This window comes from Lucilia sericata, unplaced genomic scaffold (assembly GCF_015586225.1).
Source record: "Lucilia sericata isolate MDLA Ls3-8-SP2 unplaced genomic scaffold, ASM1558622v1 Contig000182F_arrow, whole genome shotgun sequence".
In the NCBI taxonomy this organism is placed as follows: domain Eukaryota; kingdom Metazoa; phylum Arthropoda; class Insecta; order Diptera; family Calliphoridae; genus Lucilia; species Lucilia sericata.
The window spans coordinates 454309-474388 of record NW_023994210.1 but is presented as its reverse complement, the minus strand read 5'-3'; the positions used below and the strand labels follow the sequence as shown (position 1 = coordinate 474388).

General features: G+C 32.9%; 1 protein-coding gene and 1 long non-coding RNA gene across 2 annotated transcripts in view; one reads left to right on the top strand and one right to left on the bottom strand.

Moving 5' to 3' along the window:
- LOC119601640 (vacuolar protein sorting-associated protein 13D-like) overlaps positions 1 to 20080 on the bottom strand; it is a 275471-nt gene that overhangs the window by 53066 nt on the left and 202325 nt on the right. The window contains exon 8 of the mRNA XM_037952697.1: positions 1508 to 1618. Coding sequence (XP_037808625.1) covers positions 1508 to 1618 — 111 coding nt within the window. The remainder of the gene's footprint in view (positions 1 to 1507; positions 1619 to 20080) is intronic.
- Positions 9731 to 13226, top strand: LOC119601641. The gene is made up of 3 exons (XR_005231255.1): positions 9731 to 9878; positions 9943 to 10157; positions 13143 to 13226. It is a non-coding gene; the product is annotated as an uncharacterized LOC119601641 (long non-coding RNA).

Here is a 20080-nt window from a genome sequence, read left to right as displayed (position 1 = left end):
AAAATCTATAAAAGGCGACTTTCTGATAATTTTTCGTTTTACAACTGGTATTTTTTGAATTTTTGTAATAATTTTTTAATTTAACATGGTGAAGGGTATATACCCAGGAAAAACTTACGTTGAAAAGTAATGAGTTAAAAAGCTAATAAAGCCTCTTTTCACTACTTCTTCATTAGCATTTTAAGTCATTATTTTAACACGGTGATGTCATTGGAGACAAGTACTTCTACGCACGCTTACAAATAGGGAGTTAAAGAAGTACTTGCAATTTCTCTTACAAAACAGTTGTTAAGTAAGTTGTTTTGTTTTTTAATAATAAAAAGAGCCAGCTAGAATACGAACCAGGGACTTCGGTTTGTTAGTCAAATGTTCTACAGACTGCACCACTGCTTAGCTATTTTATTGCGCGTCAAATAATGGCTTTCACTACAAAACTAATTTTGTTTATTTTTTGTAAAACACAACTCTTAAAACGCAATTAAATAAAATGTGCAAACAAAACGACAAAGCCGAAAATAAAGTACTTCTATATCAGATTATAAGAAAGTCATTACTAGAGTACTTCTACGGACTTCTACAGACGGTAAGTAGTAGTCATTGAAAAGTAAGTGGTTATGGAAGTACAACCCATTACCGAGTTTTTGCTGGGTAAGATTCTGCACAGCCGAATATAGGACTCTTACTCGTTTTATATTTTTTTTCTTTTTTTCCAAAATGGGCCCTTTTTTACTTAAAAGAAAGCTTATACAATTTATTTGAAGGGCTTTATAGACCCATAATGGGATGCGAGTGGGATATCTATCAAAAAAAGTTGAAAAAAAAAAAAACAAAAACATGTAAATATCACTTACGAAGTGAATACAATAAACAAAAATTTCAAATTAAAATTGTACTCTCGTTTTAAAAAATAAAATTCGCGATTTTGTATTGTATAATTAGCGAAATACAAACTAACAAATACAGACTAACAAACCGAAGTTGCTGGTTCGTATTCTACCTGGCTCTTTTTATTATTAAAAAATAAAACAACTTACTAAACAACATAGACCCAAGTATCTTGGAAGTGATGTTATTCCGGAAATAACATTCCTTTCCCTTTTTTCGTGATAAGGAGCGCACAACAGGCCCGATAGTGGCCTAGGTGTATTTCTTCGGATTTGATGTAGTATACATCCTCCTATCAACCTACCTACTAAACAATTTATTTGTAAGAGAAATTGCAAGTACTTCTTTAACTCCCTATTTGTAAGCGTGCGTAGAAGTACTTGCCTCCAATGACATCATCGTGTTAAAATAATGACTTAAAATGCTAATAAAGAAGTAGTGAAAATAGGTTTTATTAGCTTTTTAACTCATTACTTTTCAATGTAAGTTTTTCCTGGGAAGCTAACGATTTGGTTAATTGTTTTTCTTTAAACTTAAAAAGGATATAGGCAGCTTCGATATAAATAACCAAAAATAATTTGGTAGTTTTTTTTTTTCAAATTAATTTAATAATTGTACTTACGAAATATCTCCAAATGTATTGTTATTTTTTTTTAATCTAGTTGAACTAATGTGATGTACAAGGCCTTTAGCCATATGTGTCGCCTTATTTCGTAAAGATTTTACAAAATTTCTGAAAATGTAAAAGAATTCTTAGTTTTAAAAATGTTTACACTATTTATAAAATATATTATGGATGATATTTTTTAAATATATGAGCATTATCTGCACTAATGATAGAATAAACAAATAAGAAACTATAGTCGGGCGTGGCCGATTAATAAATGTGATTCATTTTAAATAATATAAAGCATTTATGGTGAATCTTACATAGGTTCCAAATAATGTCTGCTCATGTACGGTTATATGCTGACTAGGAGAAATAAAATACGGATTTCAATAATTTTCAACAGCCTTCGTCGTTGGATCCAGAGAAGAGTATGTGATAAATTTCAGGGTAGGTAAAAATATCGCTCGCGATCGCTATTTTATTTATATCGCTCGTTTTAAAATTCAAAATCGCGAGTTTTATTTTTCAACACGCGAGCACAATTTTAATTAGAGTTTTATGTGTTTTGTATTCGCTTCGTAAGCGAATTCGAGTTAAATTCGAGCTAAATGTGTGTGCAAGAAACAGGTTCTGTTGTGGTAGTAAAAAAGAACCAATAATATGGGAAATAATTATGTATGTGTGATTGTGTAGCCGTAGGTTTTATGACGGTCTGACAAAGCAAAAGTGGGAAAGTATAAGAAAAATATTGTCCACCTTTTTATTTAAATTTGAATGTTTTTTATCTGTAGTTATGTATGTACATATCGCACACCCAGTACAAAAGTGACACAACTCAAAAAAATTTTTTAAAGAAAAGGAAACAAATTTTTTACAAATTCTGAAAGATAAAGAAAGACATAACGTTTTTTCTTGAACAGTTAACAACAACAAAATACACTAATATTTTTGTAGAGTTAAACAAGTATCTTGTGTATAGTTTAAGGCTTAAACTTAAGGCTTAAAGAATATAAAAACGCAAAAATAAAATTTTGAGTTGTGTCACTTTTGTACTAGGTGTGCGATATGTATATTGATGGACATGCAAGTGATCTTTAAAAATTTTTTTTATTTATTACTGCCGGTTTCTCTAAATGCGGAAGAACATTTTCTTTCTTACAAATATATTGAAAACAACAAATAAATTTAAAATTTTGTTTTCAATATATTTATAAGAAAGAAAATGTTGTTTCGATATTGTGAAACAGGCAGTTAGATTATTGATTGTGAATCGAATGGTTTCGAAAATTTTATTATGAAGATAATAAAACACGTGTTGAATGATGTATGTATGTATGTATGTAAAACTAACTTATGGTTAACCACAAATGAGTCAGAGGTGACTCAAAAGCTAACCAATTTGCTTATAAAATACTATTCAGTTTTTCAATGTGATGTCATAGGAACGAGTCAGTACTCACTCACTATACATCAGTTTCAGTTAACCAGAAGTTACCTCAAGATGAGTTAGCTTCTAGTGCATAAATAAAAGATCAGCTGTGAGTTACCTCTGCAATTTTCTTATATTTTTATACTATTTTAACAAATTGTTAGTGATAATCAGGGAAACCAAAATATGCAAATGCATGTTTTTTGTGGTGCGTCGTATGGACTCATGGATAAGATATTTACACGTTTCAGGCCAATTTAAGAATTTTGGCATCGATTTGTTAGAGCATATTTTTGCATATTTTACCCATAAGAGCATAATTTCGCATGATTTGACTTTTTTAGCATATTTAAGGCATATTTTCGAGTTTTTAGAGCATATTTTACTCTTTTAGTGCATATTTTGATGTTTTCGCTTTTGTACATTTTCAAAACTTTATTTAAAAAAAAAATAAAATTTTATTTTTTTATTTTTAATTTTTTTAGCCTATTTTACAATTTTGAAAAAAATTCATTGGAGAACTTAAAAACTGCAAAAAATATATTATTCTCATGAAAACCAATGTTATAGTTTTTTGTTCAATAAAGCATCAAATTTTAAATCAGACATAAAACCGATTACTTTTGATTTCATGAGACCAATCCATTTTTATAGTTTAAAAAACTAATTATTGGAATTTATGACAACACCGATTAAAATGTCAGTTTAGAAGCTATGAATACAATTGGAAGAAATATGTCAAACTTTGTCGCTTGAAATAGTTTTTTGGGGTCCAAATGGTTTCATGTTATTTATTGGTTATCTGAACGTAAAACGGAATTCTATTAAACTAGTTCTTCAAACTATGAGATGAATCAATTATAAAAATCTTGTAGGATGAAATATGACACTAAACATTTATTATTTCATTACAATTTCTATCTTGTTGAGCTTTTCAATGTTAAAAAATAATGAAAAATTTTATTTTTGGAGCATATTTTTTAAATTTTAAGAGTATATTTTGAGTTTTTTACGGCGCTTAAAACACTTTTTTTAGAGCATGTTTTCGGTTTCCCTGGTGATAATAAATGCGTTCAATATGCAGCAACATTTCCTTCCTATATACACCATTATCTATGTCTTATATTCCTGAAAATGTTAATTTAATAATAATTAATTAATTTTTCATTGCTGAAACAAATTTTCATTTTCATAATTTCATTTTTTCAATACAAATTGTTTGACAAATTTGATACGAGTTTCTATTTTATTTTTTATTTAAAATTTTATTGAAATGTTTGTTCATTTCCTCGATCATTTTTGAGTTACTTTGAAGCTAGTCATAAGAACCCAGTAAAAACTTTCATTACCATGTAAGGGATTAAAATGCTAAAATTCACTTACACAATAGCATTTTAAGTCATTATTTTAACATGGTGATGTCATTGGAGGCAAGTACTTACCGCAAACGATTACAAGTAATTAGAAAAAGTAGTCATTGTAAATCGCATGAAAAAACGTATACAGCTTCTATATTTTTACTGGCAAGATTACTAATGAATTAGAAATTAGTTATATAACACATTATTAGTAAGACATTATCATACTACTTCTATGTAATCCAAACGATATTTAGTAGTCATTGAAAAGTATATTGATAGGTAAGTAATTACAACTGAAAGCCATTACCCAGTTTTTGCTGGGAAGTTATCAAAAAGTTAACTTGATTTTTAGTTAACTCACAAAATCCTACAGGGTATGTATGTATGTATGTATGTATGTATGTATGTATGTATGTATGTATGTATGTATGTATGTATGTATGTATGTATGTATGTATGTATGTATGTATGTATGTATGTATGTATGTATGTATGTATGTATGTATGTATGTATGTATGTATGTATGTATGTATGTATGTATGTATGTATGTATGTATGTATGTATGTATGTATGTATGTATGTATGTATGTATGTATATATGTATGTATGTATGTAGCGTACACACAAGGTTCACACGGTCACAAAGACGGACGTAGCTTAATCGAATCAGAAAGTGATTCTGAACCGACTTAAGGACAAATATTTATGGCCAAAACTCAAATCGCACAATTACTTTTTAGGTACTGCAGTGTTAAAGTAAGCACTTGAACGATTATAAAATATACTTCTATTATTTGGAAAAACTACTACACATTAGACCGCGATAAAACAATTTTACTTTTGTTTATTTTTCATAAATTTAAAAAAATATATATTTCTAAAATGTTGGTATTATTCTTTTTCAACAGATTTTTTAGGTAAGGAAAGAATACACTAAACATATTACTTATTTAAATTAATGATAATAATATAGATTTTACTTCTGAAAAGTTAAATATAAAAAGTTTGGCTGGTGTACAAAATATATGAGATATATTTTATTCATTAAAAAATTATTTGGTTCGAATTCGTATATAGATTTCAATAAAGAATAAAACAAAATGTTTAAAAGTGTTGAAAAAATATTAAAAACCGAAATTAGACCACTGTGTTGGGAAATATTTGCAATAATTTTATTTTGCCCAAACTTGACCGTTTAATGAAAAATACGCATTATTTAAACATTGCTTCGCTTAAAAAATATTTTTTTGGTTCCAATTTTTATACAGACTTAAATTAAGAATAAAACAAAGCGGTTAAAGTGCTGGGAAAAATAAAAAAAAATCGAAATTACATCAATATTTGGGAAATATTTGCCATCAATTAATTTTAATATATCTTGCCTGTTTAGTTAATAATTGACATTATTTAAAAATAATACTTTAATTTGTTTATAGACCTTAATTAATAATAAATTAAAAATGGTTAAGGTGTTGAGAAAAATATAAAAAATCTAAATTTGACCAATATGTTGGGAAATATCTGCCACCAATTAATTTTAATATATCTTGTGAGATTAGTTAAAAATTGACATTATTAAAAAATATCTGAATTTGTTTAATTAAGAATAAAACTGAAATGGTTAAAGTGTTGAGAAAAGTATAATAAATCGATATTAGACCAATCTGTTGGGAAATATTTGCCTTCAAGTAGTTTTAACATAACTTGCCCGTTTAGTTAAAAATTTACATTTTAAAAAAATATTACCTGAATTTTTTTTGGAATAAAACATATTGTTTTAAAATGTGAGAAAAATATAAAAACCAGAAATCGAGTCATAATATTGGGAAATATTTACAATAACTTTATTTCGCTATAACTTGCCCGTTTAATTAAGATATGCATTTTTTAAATATAACATTCTCTTAAAAAACTTTTTTTAATATTATTTTTTGGTTCGAATTTTATAGGGTCTTTAATTAAGAATAAAACAAAATGGTTAGATCAATTTGTTGGCAAATATTTGCCATTAATTAATTGCCGTTTAATTACAAATAGACTGTTTTTAAAGCTAATTTTTGCTTAAAAAATAAAAAATTTCAAAAATACCTCCAATATTTTAATTGGTCACAAAAGGATTAAAAACGCGGAAATTTATATAAAATTATCTCAAATTAATACATAATAAATTTTCAATGTAAAAATAATATTTTTATAGTTTTGGCTAAAAAACATGATAAGCCAGACCTATGTGCATTGTGCCGATTTGTGAATAGATAGTAGTATATTAGACGTAGTTAAGAGATAAACGGCCCAAATCGGAAGGTTCCGATTTATTTCTGAGGGGGACTTTGTATAGGGGCCAGGGTTAAATGAGGCCCGATCGTTACGAAAATCGACAGTGTTATTTATAATAATATCAAACTTAATTATGCTGATTTTTGGAAAGATAGCAGTATATTTGACGTAGTTAAAAGATAAAAGGCCCAGGGTCCAGTTATATGGGGGCTAGGGCAGAAATTGATCGGATCCTTATAAAATTTATTGTCGTAAATTATGTTTATTTGTACCAAATTTCATCGAGATACTAGTGTTTATAAGAGAATTGTTGACATTCAAGTAATTTTCTGATCCGACCCGATCTTTACGAAAAACGCTAGAATTATTAAGACTTATATAAAACTAGGTTAGGTTAGGTTGATAGGAGGACGTATGCTACATCATTTTCGAAGAAATACACCTAGGCCACTATCGGGCATGTTGTGCGCTCCTTATCATGAACAAAAAAAGTTCACTAAATGAATTATTTTTCACTGTTCAGAAACACAGTTTCCTCAACGTAATTCCTAAGAATCTTCCAATCAGTGTTAGTCAGGAATGTTATTTCCGGAATGACATCAGTTCCAAGATACTTGGATCTAACTTCGACAAATGCCTGGCAGTGACAAAGAAAGGCTCCAGAATTTCACTGTCCTCTCCACATGCTCTACATTCGTCTGAATCCGCACGTCCAATTTTGCATAGATGTGCTCGTAATCCTGTGTGTCCACTCAGAATACGTAATATCATACTAACTTCAGACTTGCTCATTTTGAGGAGTTTTTCGTATTGCTCTCATCAGGGTCACCCCATAGGATCTTCGTGGTTTTTCCCACTGTCTCATTATTCCAAGAGGCCTTATGGGATTCTCTCACCCATATTTTTAGTTCAGCTTTTGTTTCGTCGAATGGTTTTGCGTTTATCTGGTTAACGGCCTCGAGCTCCCTTCCCTTTAAATCTATTACATTCGCCTTTTCGTTGCCGACTACTCCCGAGTGGACTGGTACCCATATGATGTAAACCTTACCTCTGGGAGAGCATTCAGTTAAAGCTTTCTTATAATCCATATGGTCTTAGATTCAGATCACCTGATATCGCCCTAATTGCCTTTTGGCTGTCGGTAAATATATTAAGCGCTGTGGGCGCCATATTTATTCTAATCCAATTTACGCATTCTGTTATTGCTCGTACTTCTGCCTGGAAGCTTGTGTTATGATTTGGTAAACGGTGGTATATTTCTGTTTCTGGGTCTTCAATATAGAATCCCAGCCACTTTGTCCCCCAATATGGGCATTTGGTACTGGTATTTGCTCTAATGTTCCGCTTGACCAAGACATTCTATCTGGGATCAGCATTTCAAAGTTTCCGACATATTCTGTGTCTGGTATACGATCAGGCACGTCCGATGATTGTCAATAACCTTCCAATGTGTCCTGTATACATTGATGACGTGTCCTATAACCGCTTTTGGTCAGTTTGCCTAAAGTAAAGAGCCGTTCGGCTGTAAGCGCCGCCTCATATCTTAAATACGTTTCAATGGGTGGAATATCTAGTAATGTTTCCAGAGCCTTGGTACACATGGCACCACTTATACCCAAGCAGCATGTACGCTGAACTCCCTGTAGTAGTTTGATATTGCACTTTTGTCCAAAGCAGTACACCAGATTATTAAACATAAGCTAGAATTGGTCTAATTACACTTTTATAAAGCCAAGTCATAGTAGGACAAAGACCCCATTTCATGCCTATAGTTCTCCTACATATCGCCCAGCACCGATGTGCCTTGTTGATCCTATCCTTTATGTGGTGTCTCCATTTTAATTTCCGGTCGAGGATTATAATGCTAAGTTTAATAAGTTTTTTTGCTAGGTGAAATAATGGAGCGATTTCAACAATTTTCAATATCGTCCTTGGACCAAAAAAATCACACGTTCCAAATTTCATCAAATTATCTCAGGACCAATATTTTTGGGTGTTACAAACATCAGCATAAACGCATAATACACTCCCTACTATAGTGGTGTTGGCTATAAAATCACCACTACACACGCACAAGTGGTGTTTGTTCAATGAGTTTGGACTGAACAATTTTTTTACTATTTCCGATTTTAAAGATTAAATTACATTCCTGGGAGAATCCATATCAAAACGGATAGAAAACAGGTATTTTCGGATTTACCATTTCCGATTTTAATGAAATTTCCCACACATATTATGGTTTGAAAGTGTTCCACAAATAAATGACTTTTTGATCGGAATCCCGTACCACACCAAAAATATCGCGCTTTGAAAATTTAAAAATGTGTTAAAATTGTCAAAAAGTATATACTTGCGTTATACCACCACGAGATGGCCAATGTTGTATAACACTAGACAATCCTTGAAAATGCATTTTAAATAAAAAATAGCTGATTCCTGCTGAGTGCAAAAATTGTTATGAAAATTTCCGTCTCTAGTTTCCGAGATATTGCGGTTTTTGTAAAAACGTCATTTAAGACATTGGTACCAAACAATTCTACTTAATTTCTCAGAGCCGGACCAATATTCGTAGAGTTGCTTAACACATGGCCTACATAAAATTACTTATCATTAGAGTATAATCATGCTGACAGTTATTGGAGGATACCTTGAATGTCCTGCAGCGAAGTTAAAAATTGTACTTTGTTTGTACAATCCACCGCCATATTTCCTGCGGAACCACATAAAAAGGCAGCGATACTGGAGCTTCTACAGGTTGGCAATCCGGATCTTCCAACTCAAGATTGGAAGGTCGTCAGGGTTTCTCAACCTGTAGGAAGCTCCAGAAGGATTGTTGTGATCCTGAACCAGGAGTCTTTGGCGCCGCTTCGCGAGAAACAAGGGAAGGTCTACTACGGCTTCGAGTCGATCTTCCTTCGTGTCTACCGAGGCGATGACAAGGGACTATTGGAACAGGATGATCCCGATCCTGACCAATCCGCTGCGGATATGTCTTGCGACGAGACTGACCTTTCGCTGAGTCAATCAACTTCTAAGTTGGTTAAGGAGGGGGAAGAGTCAGTTGACGAGGACGATCTCCTTGCCTCTGACAAGGAGGATGCCAACGTCACAGTGTTGCGTAAAGACAAAAAAGGAGATGGTGAGAGTAACCCAAATTAATCTCCACCACTCCAAAGCAGCCTCGGCTGCACTGCTCCTCCGAATGGGTGTAAGTGGGGAGGAGCTCGCCCTAATCCAGGAACCCTGGATTCACCAAGAAAGGGTGAGTGGACTAGGCATGAAAAGCTTTAAGCTATTGTACGCAAAAGGATCTGGTAAGATTCGATCCTGTATAGTAGCCAAAAGCAGTCTCAACATCTTCATTCTTTCTGATTTCAGTGATGAAGACACCGTAGCAGCCATATGGGAGACCAGTGTAGGTGCTATATTGGTTATCTCGGCGTACATGGCTCACGACCACAGCGACCAGCCACCGAACAACCTGGTCTGCAGATCCATAGAGATGGCAAACTCGAAAAGCATGCCGATCATCATGGGGGCTGATGCCAATGCCCATCACACTGTTTGGGGAAGCTCGGACATAAACGCTAGAGGTGAGTCAATCTTTAACTTCATTCTAAGCAATAATCTTGATATTTTAAATACAGGATCCGAACCGACCTTTATTGTTTCAAACAGAAGGGAAGTTCTTGACATTACGCTGGTTAGTTCTATGCATCATGATAGGATAAGGGGATGGAGAGTCTCAAGTGACTGCTCTTTCTCTGACCATCAGTACATCGATTTTGAAATCGTAGTTGACAAAGTGGCCCCAAAGCCCTTTATAAACAGGAGACGAACAGATTGGGAAATGCAAATGGGGCTAATCTCACGTTCACTCCAGGATGTACCGATCATCGAAAACCGATCGGACATAGAAAACGCGGTTGAAACCATAAATCAAGCTTTCAAACACGCGACTTCACTGTCTTGTAAACAGAATATGCACAAGGGCAGATGCAGGCCCCCATGGTGGTCTGCGGACATTGCGAAATCTCGAAAAGAGACGCGCAGACTGTTTAACGAGGCAAAGAAAACAGGAAACTGGATTTCTTACAAGACCTCGGTTAATCGTTTCAAGAACCTGGTAAGAAATGCAAAGCGCAAACGGGACTGACATGCAGTTTACAGATCTCCCAGCTGATACAGGAATATCCATAAATGAAGATAAAATCAACTGGGCGATAAACAGCTTCGACCCCTACAAATCACCGGGTCCTGACGGTATAATACCTGCGGATTTGCAATACAATGCTGTCCATCTTATGCCTTGGCTAACGCGGATATATGATGCCTGTTTAAAATGGTCTTATATACCCGAACCCTGGACCAAGTGCACAGTGGTCTTCATTCCGAAAGGAGGAAAGACCTCTCACACGAAGCCAAAGGATTTTAGACCAATTAGTCTATCCTCCTTTCTTCTCAAAACTTTGGAAAGGATAATTGATCTGCATCTCAGAATACATATCAAACCTGACCATCTATCAGCATCTCAACATGCCTACATGAAGGGAAAATCTGTTGAGACTGCATTACATTCGCTAGTTTGTCACATTGAAAAGACAATAGCGCAAGGGGAATATACACTGGTTGCCTTCTTGGACATCGAGGGGGCTTTCAACAATGTTCACCCTGGGTCGATAACAACGGCCCTAACTGGCCTGGGTATAAACCAACCAATAACAGCTTTCATCAAGAGATTACTGACTCAACGAATCATTATCTCCGAAATGGGAGCAGCAAATGTCACAAAAGTGGCAAATCGCGGTACCCCACAAGGTGGAGTTCTATCTCCACTTCTGTGGAACCTAGAGTTGAACCCACTTCTTATGGATCTTAGATCTATGGGATTTAAGGTAATAGCATATGCAGACGATGTGTCTGTAGTAGTATCTGGCAAATATCTGGATACTTTATCGCAAAGGATGGAGATTGCACTCAAGACACTCAGTACGTGGAGCAACGTCAGTGGCCTTGGTGTAAATCCATCGAAAACGGAACTTGTTCTCTTCACTAAGAAGTACAAGATACGCACCTTCACTCTCCCACGACTGAATGGGATAGAATTGAAGTTATCGGATAGTGCTAAATATCTGGGAGTAATCCTAGATTCAAAACTATCATGGCATTTGAACACTCAATCTAGAGTATCAAAAGCGGCTGCGGCCTTATACTCGTGTAAGAGAGCAATTGGCAAATCATGGGGCATAAACCCCAAGAATACCAAATGGCTCTTCGACATGGTAGTCAAGCCCATACTATTGTACGGTGCACTTGTATGGTGGAAGTCTGTACAAAAGGACTCACACCGCAAACGTTTTGAGGGAATCCTTCGTACATCAGCTCTGTTGATAACGGGGGCTCTCCGCACCACCCCATCAAAGGCTCTCTTTGTCATGATGGGATGGCTACCTATTGATCTAATGGCCCAAGAGGTTGCCCTCAACGCGGCTATTAGACTCAATACAATTGGTATGTGGCATATGATTCAGTCAGGTCACTCCACCATTCTCAATTGTCTAGGAGAGATTCCTGGCAATATCGACTATTGCATCGCCAAACCGTCTTTTGATAGAAGCTTTTCGGTGAATATCCGACACGACCCAAATGTGATGGAAACAATCCTCCATGACGGATCGTATAAGGTTTTCACTGATGGCTCAAAATCAAACCATGGTGTAGGCGTTGGCTTTTACATAGCACATTCGGGAACGGAAGTATCATTCAAGCTTCCTGACCAATGTAGCGTCCTTCAGGCTGAACTATCAGCCATTAAACGGGCTGCAAACTGGCTCAGGTTTTATCGAATATACGGTGTTAATATTCGAATTTATACCGACAGCCAGGCAGCCCTTAAGGTTCTAAGTGGTGTCTACACGACGTCAAACTTAGTCCTAGAATGCCGGGCATCCCTTAACGAGATGGCGAAACATTCCACAATAGGACTGTATTGGATTCCAGGACATCAGCAAATTCCTGGTAATAGCATCGCGGACTCTCTTGCCAAGTTAGGCTCCTCGCTTGCAGGAGAGCATACCGACCCTTTTGTCTGTATACCGCTTTCAACCTGCAAACGCTCGATACGTGAAAAACTATATGAGCTTGCGCAATGCAGATGGTCGACTGAAGCCACCTGTAGACAGGCAAGGATCATGTGGCCATCTTACGACCCACAAAGATCCCAAGCCCTTTTCTACATTCCGAGATTTAATCTACGGAACTTAACGGCAGTGGTAACTGGCCACTGGCCTTTCGGACTCCATGCAAGAAGACTGAACTTACCCAGTAACGACTTCTGCAGGAGCTGCCAGGATGAAGAGGAAGAAGAGAGTATAACTCACTTCCTCTGTCATTGTCCTGCCCTAGCTGATCACAGAATGGGTCTGCTAGGTAGCTATTTTCTGCATGACTTAGCGGATCTATCGGAGGTTGATATCCGAAAGATAGATTCCTATATTCGTGCGACAAACTGGTTCGGTGGAAACCAGAGTGATTAGGTTGAAGTGTACTAATACGCCGACCGTTCTCTCTCGTTTCAGGTATCACAAAGGGATCAAAATTCTGGACCCAAGTGTGTCCCCAGTGATGACATCGCGAGGACGACCTGCCTACCTAACCTATCCCGAAATCCCTATCCCTAAATCAAAAAGTCCATAAAAAATAATTTGCTGATCATATTTGTTTTGACCATATCCTCGATTCTTATGGACCGATTTTACTGGTTTTAAACATCTAAATTCTTAAAAGCATATCTAATTAATTATCTAAGATTTGCATTCTGAAGACATATGTAGCCTTCAAAAAAATGATTTAAAAAACAGACCGACAGACATTTGGTACGTGAACTTTTTAACCAACCGCGAAAAAATAATAATGTAGTTTCTTATAGTTTTTAATACTCTATTCGACTATGATATACCAATTTGCATATTTGTAAAGAATGTCAATAGTTATATCTCTAATATACATATAATTGCCCATAACTTTGAAATTCCTTTAAGTACAGAATATATTTGATTTCATTTAAAAGCTAAAGATATTGTCTTTAAAATCGTGCAAATAAATAGTATATCAATTTTCATAGTATATTGTTCAATGTCAAATATATCAGACAGCCCCGTATTAAAAACAAGTAAGAAATTATAGTCGGGCGAGGCCGACCATATAATACCCTACACCTTTGACAAAAATATAATGTGATTTATTTGCCATAATAAAACATTTAAATTGAATTGTACCTTGCCTCAGATATATATTGTTGAATAAAATTGTGGACATTTAAGTGAAATTTTGATGGGGGCTTATCATAGGGGCTAGGGTCATATGATCATCTTGTGTAGAACTTGGTTTTTGCAGCTTTTTGTCGAGATATGAGTATATTAAACATAATTATGAACCTAAAAGCCCTATTCGGCGGGTTCAGTTGTATGGGGGCTAGGTGAAATAATGGACCGATGTAAACCATTTTCAACAGGCTTCGTTTACGGTACCATAAAAGATCATGTGCCAAATTTCATTGAATTATCTCCAAAATTGCGACCTGTAGTTTGATTACAAAGTTTAAAAGCCCTATTCGAGGGTTCAGTTGTATGGGGGCTAGGTGAAATAATGGACCGATGTTAACAATTTTCAATAGCCTTCGTCTACGGTACCATAAGAGATCATGTGCCAAATTTCATTGAATTATCTCCAAAATTGCGACTTGTAGTTTGATTACAAGGTTTACAAGCCCTATTGGGGGGTTCAGTTGTATGGGGGCTAGGTGAAATAATGGAACGATCTTAACCATAATCAATAGGCTTCGTCCCTGGGACAATAGAAGATCATGTACCAAATTTCATTGTTTGATTACAAGGTTTAAATGGACGGACGGACATAGCTAAATCGACTCAGAAAATGATTCTAAGCCGATTGGTATACTTTAGGATGGGTATAGGACCAATATTATTGTGCGTTACAAACATCAGCACAAACCCAATATACCCTCCCCACTGAAGTGGTGTAGGGTATAATTACTTAACTTTGTTACCACCCTGTTAAAATACAAGGTGAGGTACGTGGTATTAAATGAGAGTACTTCGATTATAAAAAATATGTTAAAGCTTCACAAATCTGCAAATAAGGACCGATTTAGCTAAAGTTGAATTTTCTTATAGTATACATTACGGGTTTTATAAACGTAATGGTAGTACTAAGTTATAAATAAAATTGAAAATTTATTTCAGTTTAATTGTTTAACTTCTGGTGAACAAATTATTTGTCTTAAACCCTTAAATTTAATTAGTATTGCAATATGGATCTAGCTTTAGTGTATTGTATAAATTACGAAAAGTTTATGATGAGTTAAATTTGATCTCATTTATAGATGCAAGAAGCTTTAAAATAATTTTTGAAGTCGAAGAGCTCCCTTCCAACACGCTGTTTTCCACCTTTTTTTCAATATTGTGATGACAAAAGATACTTTCAGTAAGGTCTGATCGTCCTCAATAATTTTCGTGTACATTACATTTAAATTGGACCAGTGGTTTATGAGTTACAATGTAATTTACCATGTATTGAAATTTATACTAATGTTTGTATAAAAAACTTGCTTTAAATTAGGTTTTGGTTAATAACTCCAGAACTTCACGAGTCTCCATCGAAAAGTTTTCACTAGAATGTAGAAGAGAGTTTAGGTATCTTCGTACCTTGTATTTTTACTCTATTTGACTTTGAATACAATATGAAAATTGACCTTTAACCTTTTGGAAGTAAACGACAGTAGTTTTCGCTTATAGTCCACAACTACAGTTGCACAATTTTTGTGGACTATAAGCGAATTAGGACTATATCCGAATTTCTTTTTAAGCCACTTTATGGACTATTACTGAATCCTAATATAATATATTATACACATTTTGGACTATATACAAATTATGTACTTTCTTCAATAAAACCACTTTTTTAAACAAAATTCTGTAATCTTAGGTTATTTCTTTAAAGAATTTAAATTAAATGATTATATTTTTTCAAACAATAATTTTGCGAGTTTGTTAAAAAAAGTGTGGAAATTTTTTTCTATACAATATTAGTTATGCATGCAAAGAAAATTTGGCCTTTATACGAAAATGGCCTATAGGCGAAGTGGACTTAAGAAAAAATAATTTGTATGAAATTAAAAAAAAAACCTGCAAGTAAATAGGATTGTTTTGTCTTACATCTGTTTTTGGCCTTTAAGCGAAAAGTACTGTATTCTATTTACACTATTTTAAAGATAATATCTGTGGCTTTAATATGAAATCAAATTTTGACATATTTTACAATTTTTGCAAATAAAATATAATCGATGAATATAAAAATTATAATTTCTTCACAAAGAATAACATTTTAATTTAAAACGTGCAAAATAGTATTAAAGAAGAATGATCTTATTTACTTTCATTGTATTCTTTCTACAAAAATATTTGGAGTGTACGTGGGTTTTGCAAATGTTGCCTTGTTTTTGAAAGTTGTGTTTTTGTTTTTACAAATTATGCTTGAATTTGTAAAACAAAGCGGCACCATTAAATGCTGTCAAACAACTAAATGAAATTGTTGTATTTTTTACGCTCTTGTTGACAAGTTCGTCTTTGATCCAGTGTTGCCATTTCGGTGCTTTTTGGGTATTTTTAGTGCCTTTTAGCTTCGTATTAATAATAATAAACTAGCTTCGTATTACCGGAGATTTTTGTAAAAAACGGGTATTTATAGAACTTTTTGCAATTTTTTACGGTGCTTTTAGTGATTTTTAAAAATAATATGATTTTTTTTTAATTTTATCTTCATTTTTTACAAATTCTTTATAAGTCCTTTAATACATTTTACTCTATCATGAATTATGCGCTCTTTGTATCGTTTTCGACATCAATTTTAATTAGCTCTCGATAGGAATAGAGTCATGATAAAAGTCGATTTAGGTTTGTTCGTCCGTCTGTCTGTCTTTCTGTGTAAAACACGCTTACGTAAAAACGATGCTAAAAAAGTAATGAAATTCGGCCAGAAGATTCACTCTTGTTCTAGGCAGTTTGGCATTGAAAATGAGCAAAATTGGTTTACATCGGAGAGAGTTATCAATCAAAATTTAAAAAAACTCCGAAAAAATTAAGCTTATTTTAACACATTCTAATACAATTTTCCAGAGACTAAAAATAACGGGTCCACTTTGTTTTTATAAGGTTAATTGCTGTGATCACCATTTATAATTGTGTTTTTGCAGTTTATCACTGAGAGAAACCTTTATGTTAGATTTTTTTAAGTGATTGAGAGAAACCGAAAAGAAAAACAAAATAACTCGCTACAATTGATTTTTATTTTGTAAACATTTTTGAAAAGGTCTGCTTATGATTTTTATTTTTAAAAGCAAAACAATAAATCGCAAATGTAAATACACTGTTAGGACACACATACACACATACTTTCTTCAAAAATCATAGCAAACAACAACAATGTACTCTCACATAAGCAAGAGAAAAAAGGAATACAAGAACCAAGTGCTCAGCCAAAAACATATGTAAGTAACAAAACAATAGTAGTAATAGCGAATTCAGATAAGGTGGTGGCAGTTCTGCAACAACAACATTTTACATGTATTTTGTTTATGCATTTGGTTTACGTAGATGTCAAAAACCATAAGTACGGCGAATTCATTTCATGAAAAATTTTTGTAAAATTTTTATATATATATTTTTTTTAAATAAAGATAAAGATCAGGATGCACTAAGTACTTATTACATCATGATAAAGATATTAAAATTTGTGAAGAAAATATTTTCTGAATTGAATAATGTTTGTTTCAAACGAAAAATTCTATTCCGGCAGATTAATTTGCAAAATTTAAGTGAGTGCCTGAAGTTAGTAAAACTTAATTTTTTGTGAAAAATAAACATAAAAAAGTACATATTCATGAAAATATTATATTACGAATGAATGAATATTTGTTGCGAATGGATAATTCTACTCCGGCGGAGTAATCTTCAATATTTGGCCATAATGTAGCAGCCGCCGGACGAGTAAATACTTCATATGGGTTTTGTTATATAAAGCGTTCCGGAACAGGGTTTTTTTAGTTAATCTCTTTATTTACATAGTGTATGTATAAAACAATATTGTTTAATTTGTTAACATTTAATAGATTTCAAAATTAAGAAATATGTAAAAGTATGCTGCCGCTGTTCGGCTAAATTCTTCATGTGCGTTTCTTTATATAAAGTGTTCCGGAAGAGATTTTTTTTAGTTAATCACGTTATCTACACAATATTAATATAAAATATAAAACAATATTGTTTAATATGTTAACATTTAATGGAAAAAAATATTTTTCCTAAATAACATATTTGTATACATACCAATTATGCCATTATTTAAATAAAATTATATTTGCTTACGAGATGCTTGGTATTTTTAGATTTTTTACATAAATAATTCAAAATATTAACGAAGTTTTTCTCCGTTTAACGGAAATTTTTAAATATAAAAATGTAAACAATAACAAACTTTGACAGCTACGTAAACCAGGCGAATTAAGAAAAAAATTATCAGCTGATTGAATAACACCACCTTATCTGAATTCGCCTTGGGTTATACTAAACCATTTAAGTAAAAATCATTTTATAACTGTTTTCTGAGTGATTTATTTAAAAAAATAAAAATAAATCACAATTCAATCACTTTGGTTATGTGGCCCAGTTATTTTCAGTCTCTGCAATTTTCACAAAAACTATTCATTTTAATCCATAAAAATAAGCACACAATTGTTTCTATATGGAAGCTTGATTCCTGTTAAAAAAGGGTGGAATCGGTCCACAATTTCATATACCTCCCATACAAATGTACATATTCCCGGAAAATGCATTAATTGTTAATAACTTCCGGTAGAACGACAATTTCAATTGAATTTATATAGAGGAAAAATTTTCTGAAGCGCACATTACACATTACCAAATAATGATATCCATACAAAATTTTGCACAAATATTGCCTTTTTATACAGAAATGATACTGTAACATTTTTTTATGTTCGGTCATAGCTCCCATAAAAGGTCCCCTCCCGAAAATCACTTAAACGCACATAACTCATTACCAAAGAATGGTATCCATACAAATTTTGTCAAAAATATTGCTTATATACACAGAAATGTTACCGTATCAATACAAGATCCCCTCCCGAAAATCACTTAAACGCACATAGCTCATTACTAAATAATGGTATCCATAAAAATTTAGACACAAATATTGTCTTTATATATAGAAATGATACTAGAATTTGTTTTCATGATCGGTCGATATTTGGTCTTAGCTCCCATACAAGGTCCCCTCCCGAAAATCAATTAAACGCACATAATTCATTACCAAATATTGGTATCCATACAAATTTTGCCACAAATATTGTTTTTATATATAGAAATGATACTGTATTTGATATTTGATGATATTTGGTCATATCTCCCATACAAGAACCCCAAGCTCCGAAATTAATTTAAAAATAATGATATCTATACAACATTTCGCACAAATATTATTTTTGTATACAAAAATGTAATTATAAAATTGTTTCACGATTGGTCCATAGAAGGTTTCCTTCAAAAAATCACTTAAACGCACATAACAAAAAATTTATTTAAAAAAATTCACGATCGACCCATAATTGGTTACAGGTCCCATATAAGGTCCCCTCCCATCACATATCACATTAATCACATTAATTCACAATACTCATTATCAAACAATTATATCCATGCAATTTTTTGACACAGACATTACTTTTGTATAATAAATTTTATTTAAAATTTTTTTTCACGATCGGTCCCATACAAAGCCTCTTCCGAAAATCACTTTAATGTACATCACTTATTTCCAAAAATGCTATATACATAGATACAAATTTTGACAGAAATATAGCTATTCATAGATACAAATTTTGACAGAAATATAGCTTTTATCTTCAGAAATGTTACTGTAAAAACACTTTAACGGTATATATATTTTTTTTTTTTGTAAAATGAATTTAGTATAAACAAATTCCAAACAACAGTACACATATCTAAAATTCCTTAAATATTTCACATACATGCATACCAGGAAGTTATTAAATATCTTTAAAGCATATTTTAAGGCACTATAAAATATTATAGAAAATCGTGTTATAATGCTGCGAAAAAAAACTTGCAATTGTAACAGATTTAAAATATTTAAATCTTTGCATGTTCTATTAAAAGCGATGAGAAAACATATTTCCATAAATATTTGATTAACTAAAAGGTTATTAATATAAAAGTAGCTGGTGGAGGGTATTTAAGATTCGGCTCAGCCGAATATAGCACTCTAACAAGTTATTATTAAAAAATAAAACAACTTATTAAACAACTTCTTTGTAAGAGAAATTGCAAGTACTTCTTTAAATCCCTACACTAACATCAATGTACATATATAAAAAAACACTTTACGATTTTGAAGATTCTAA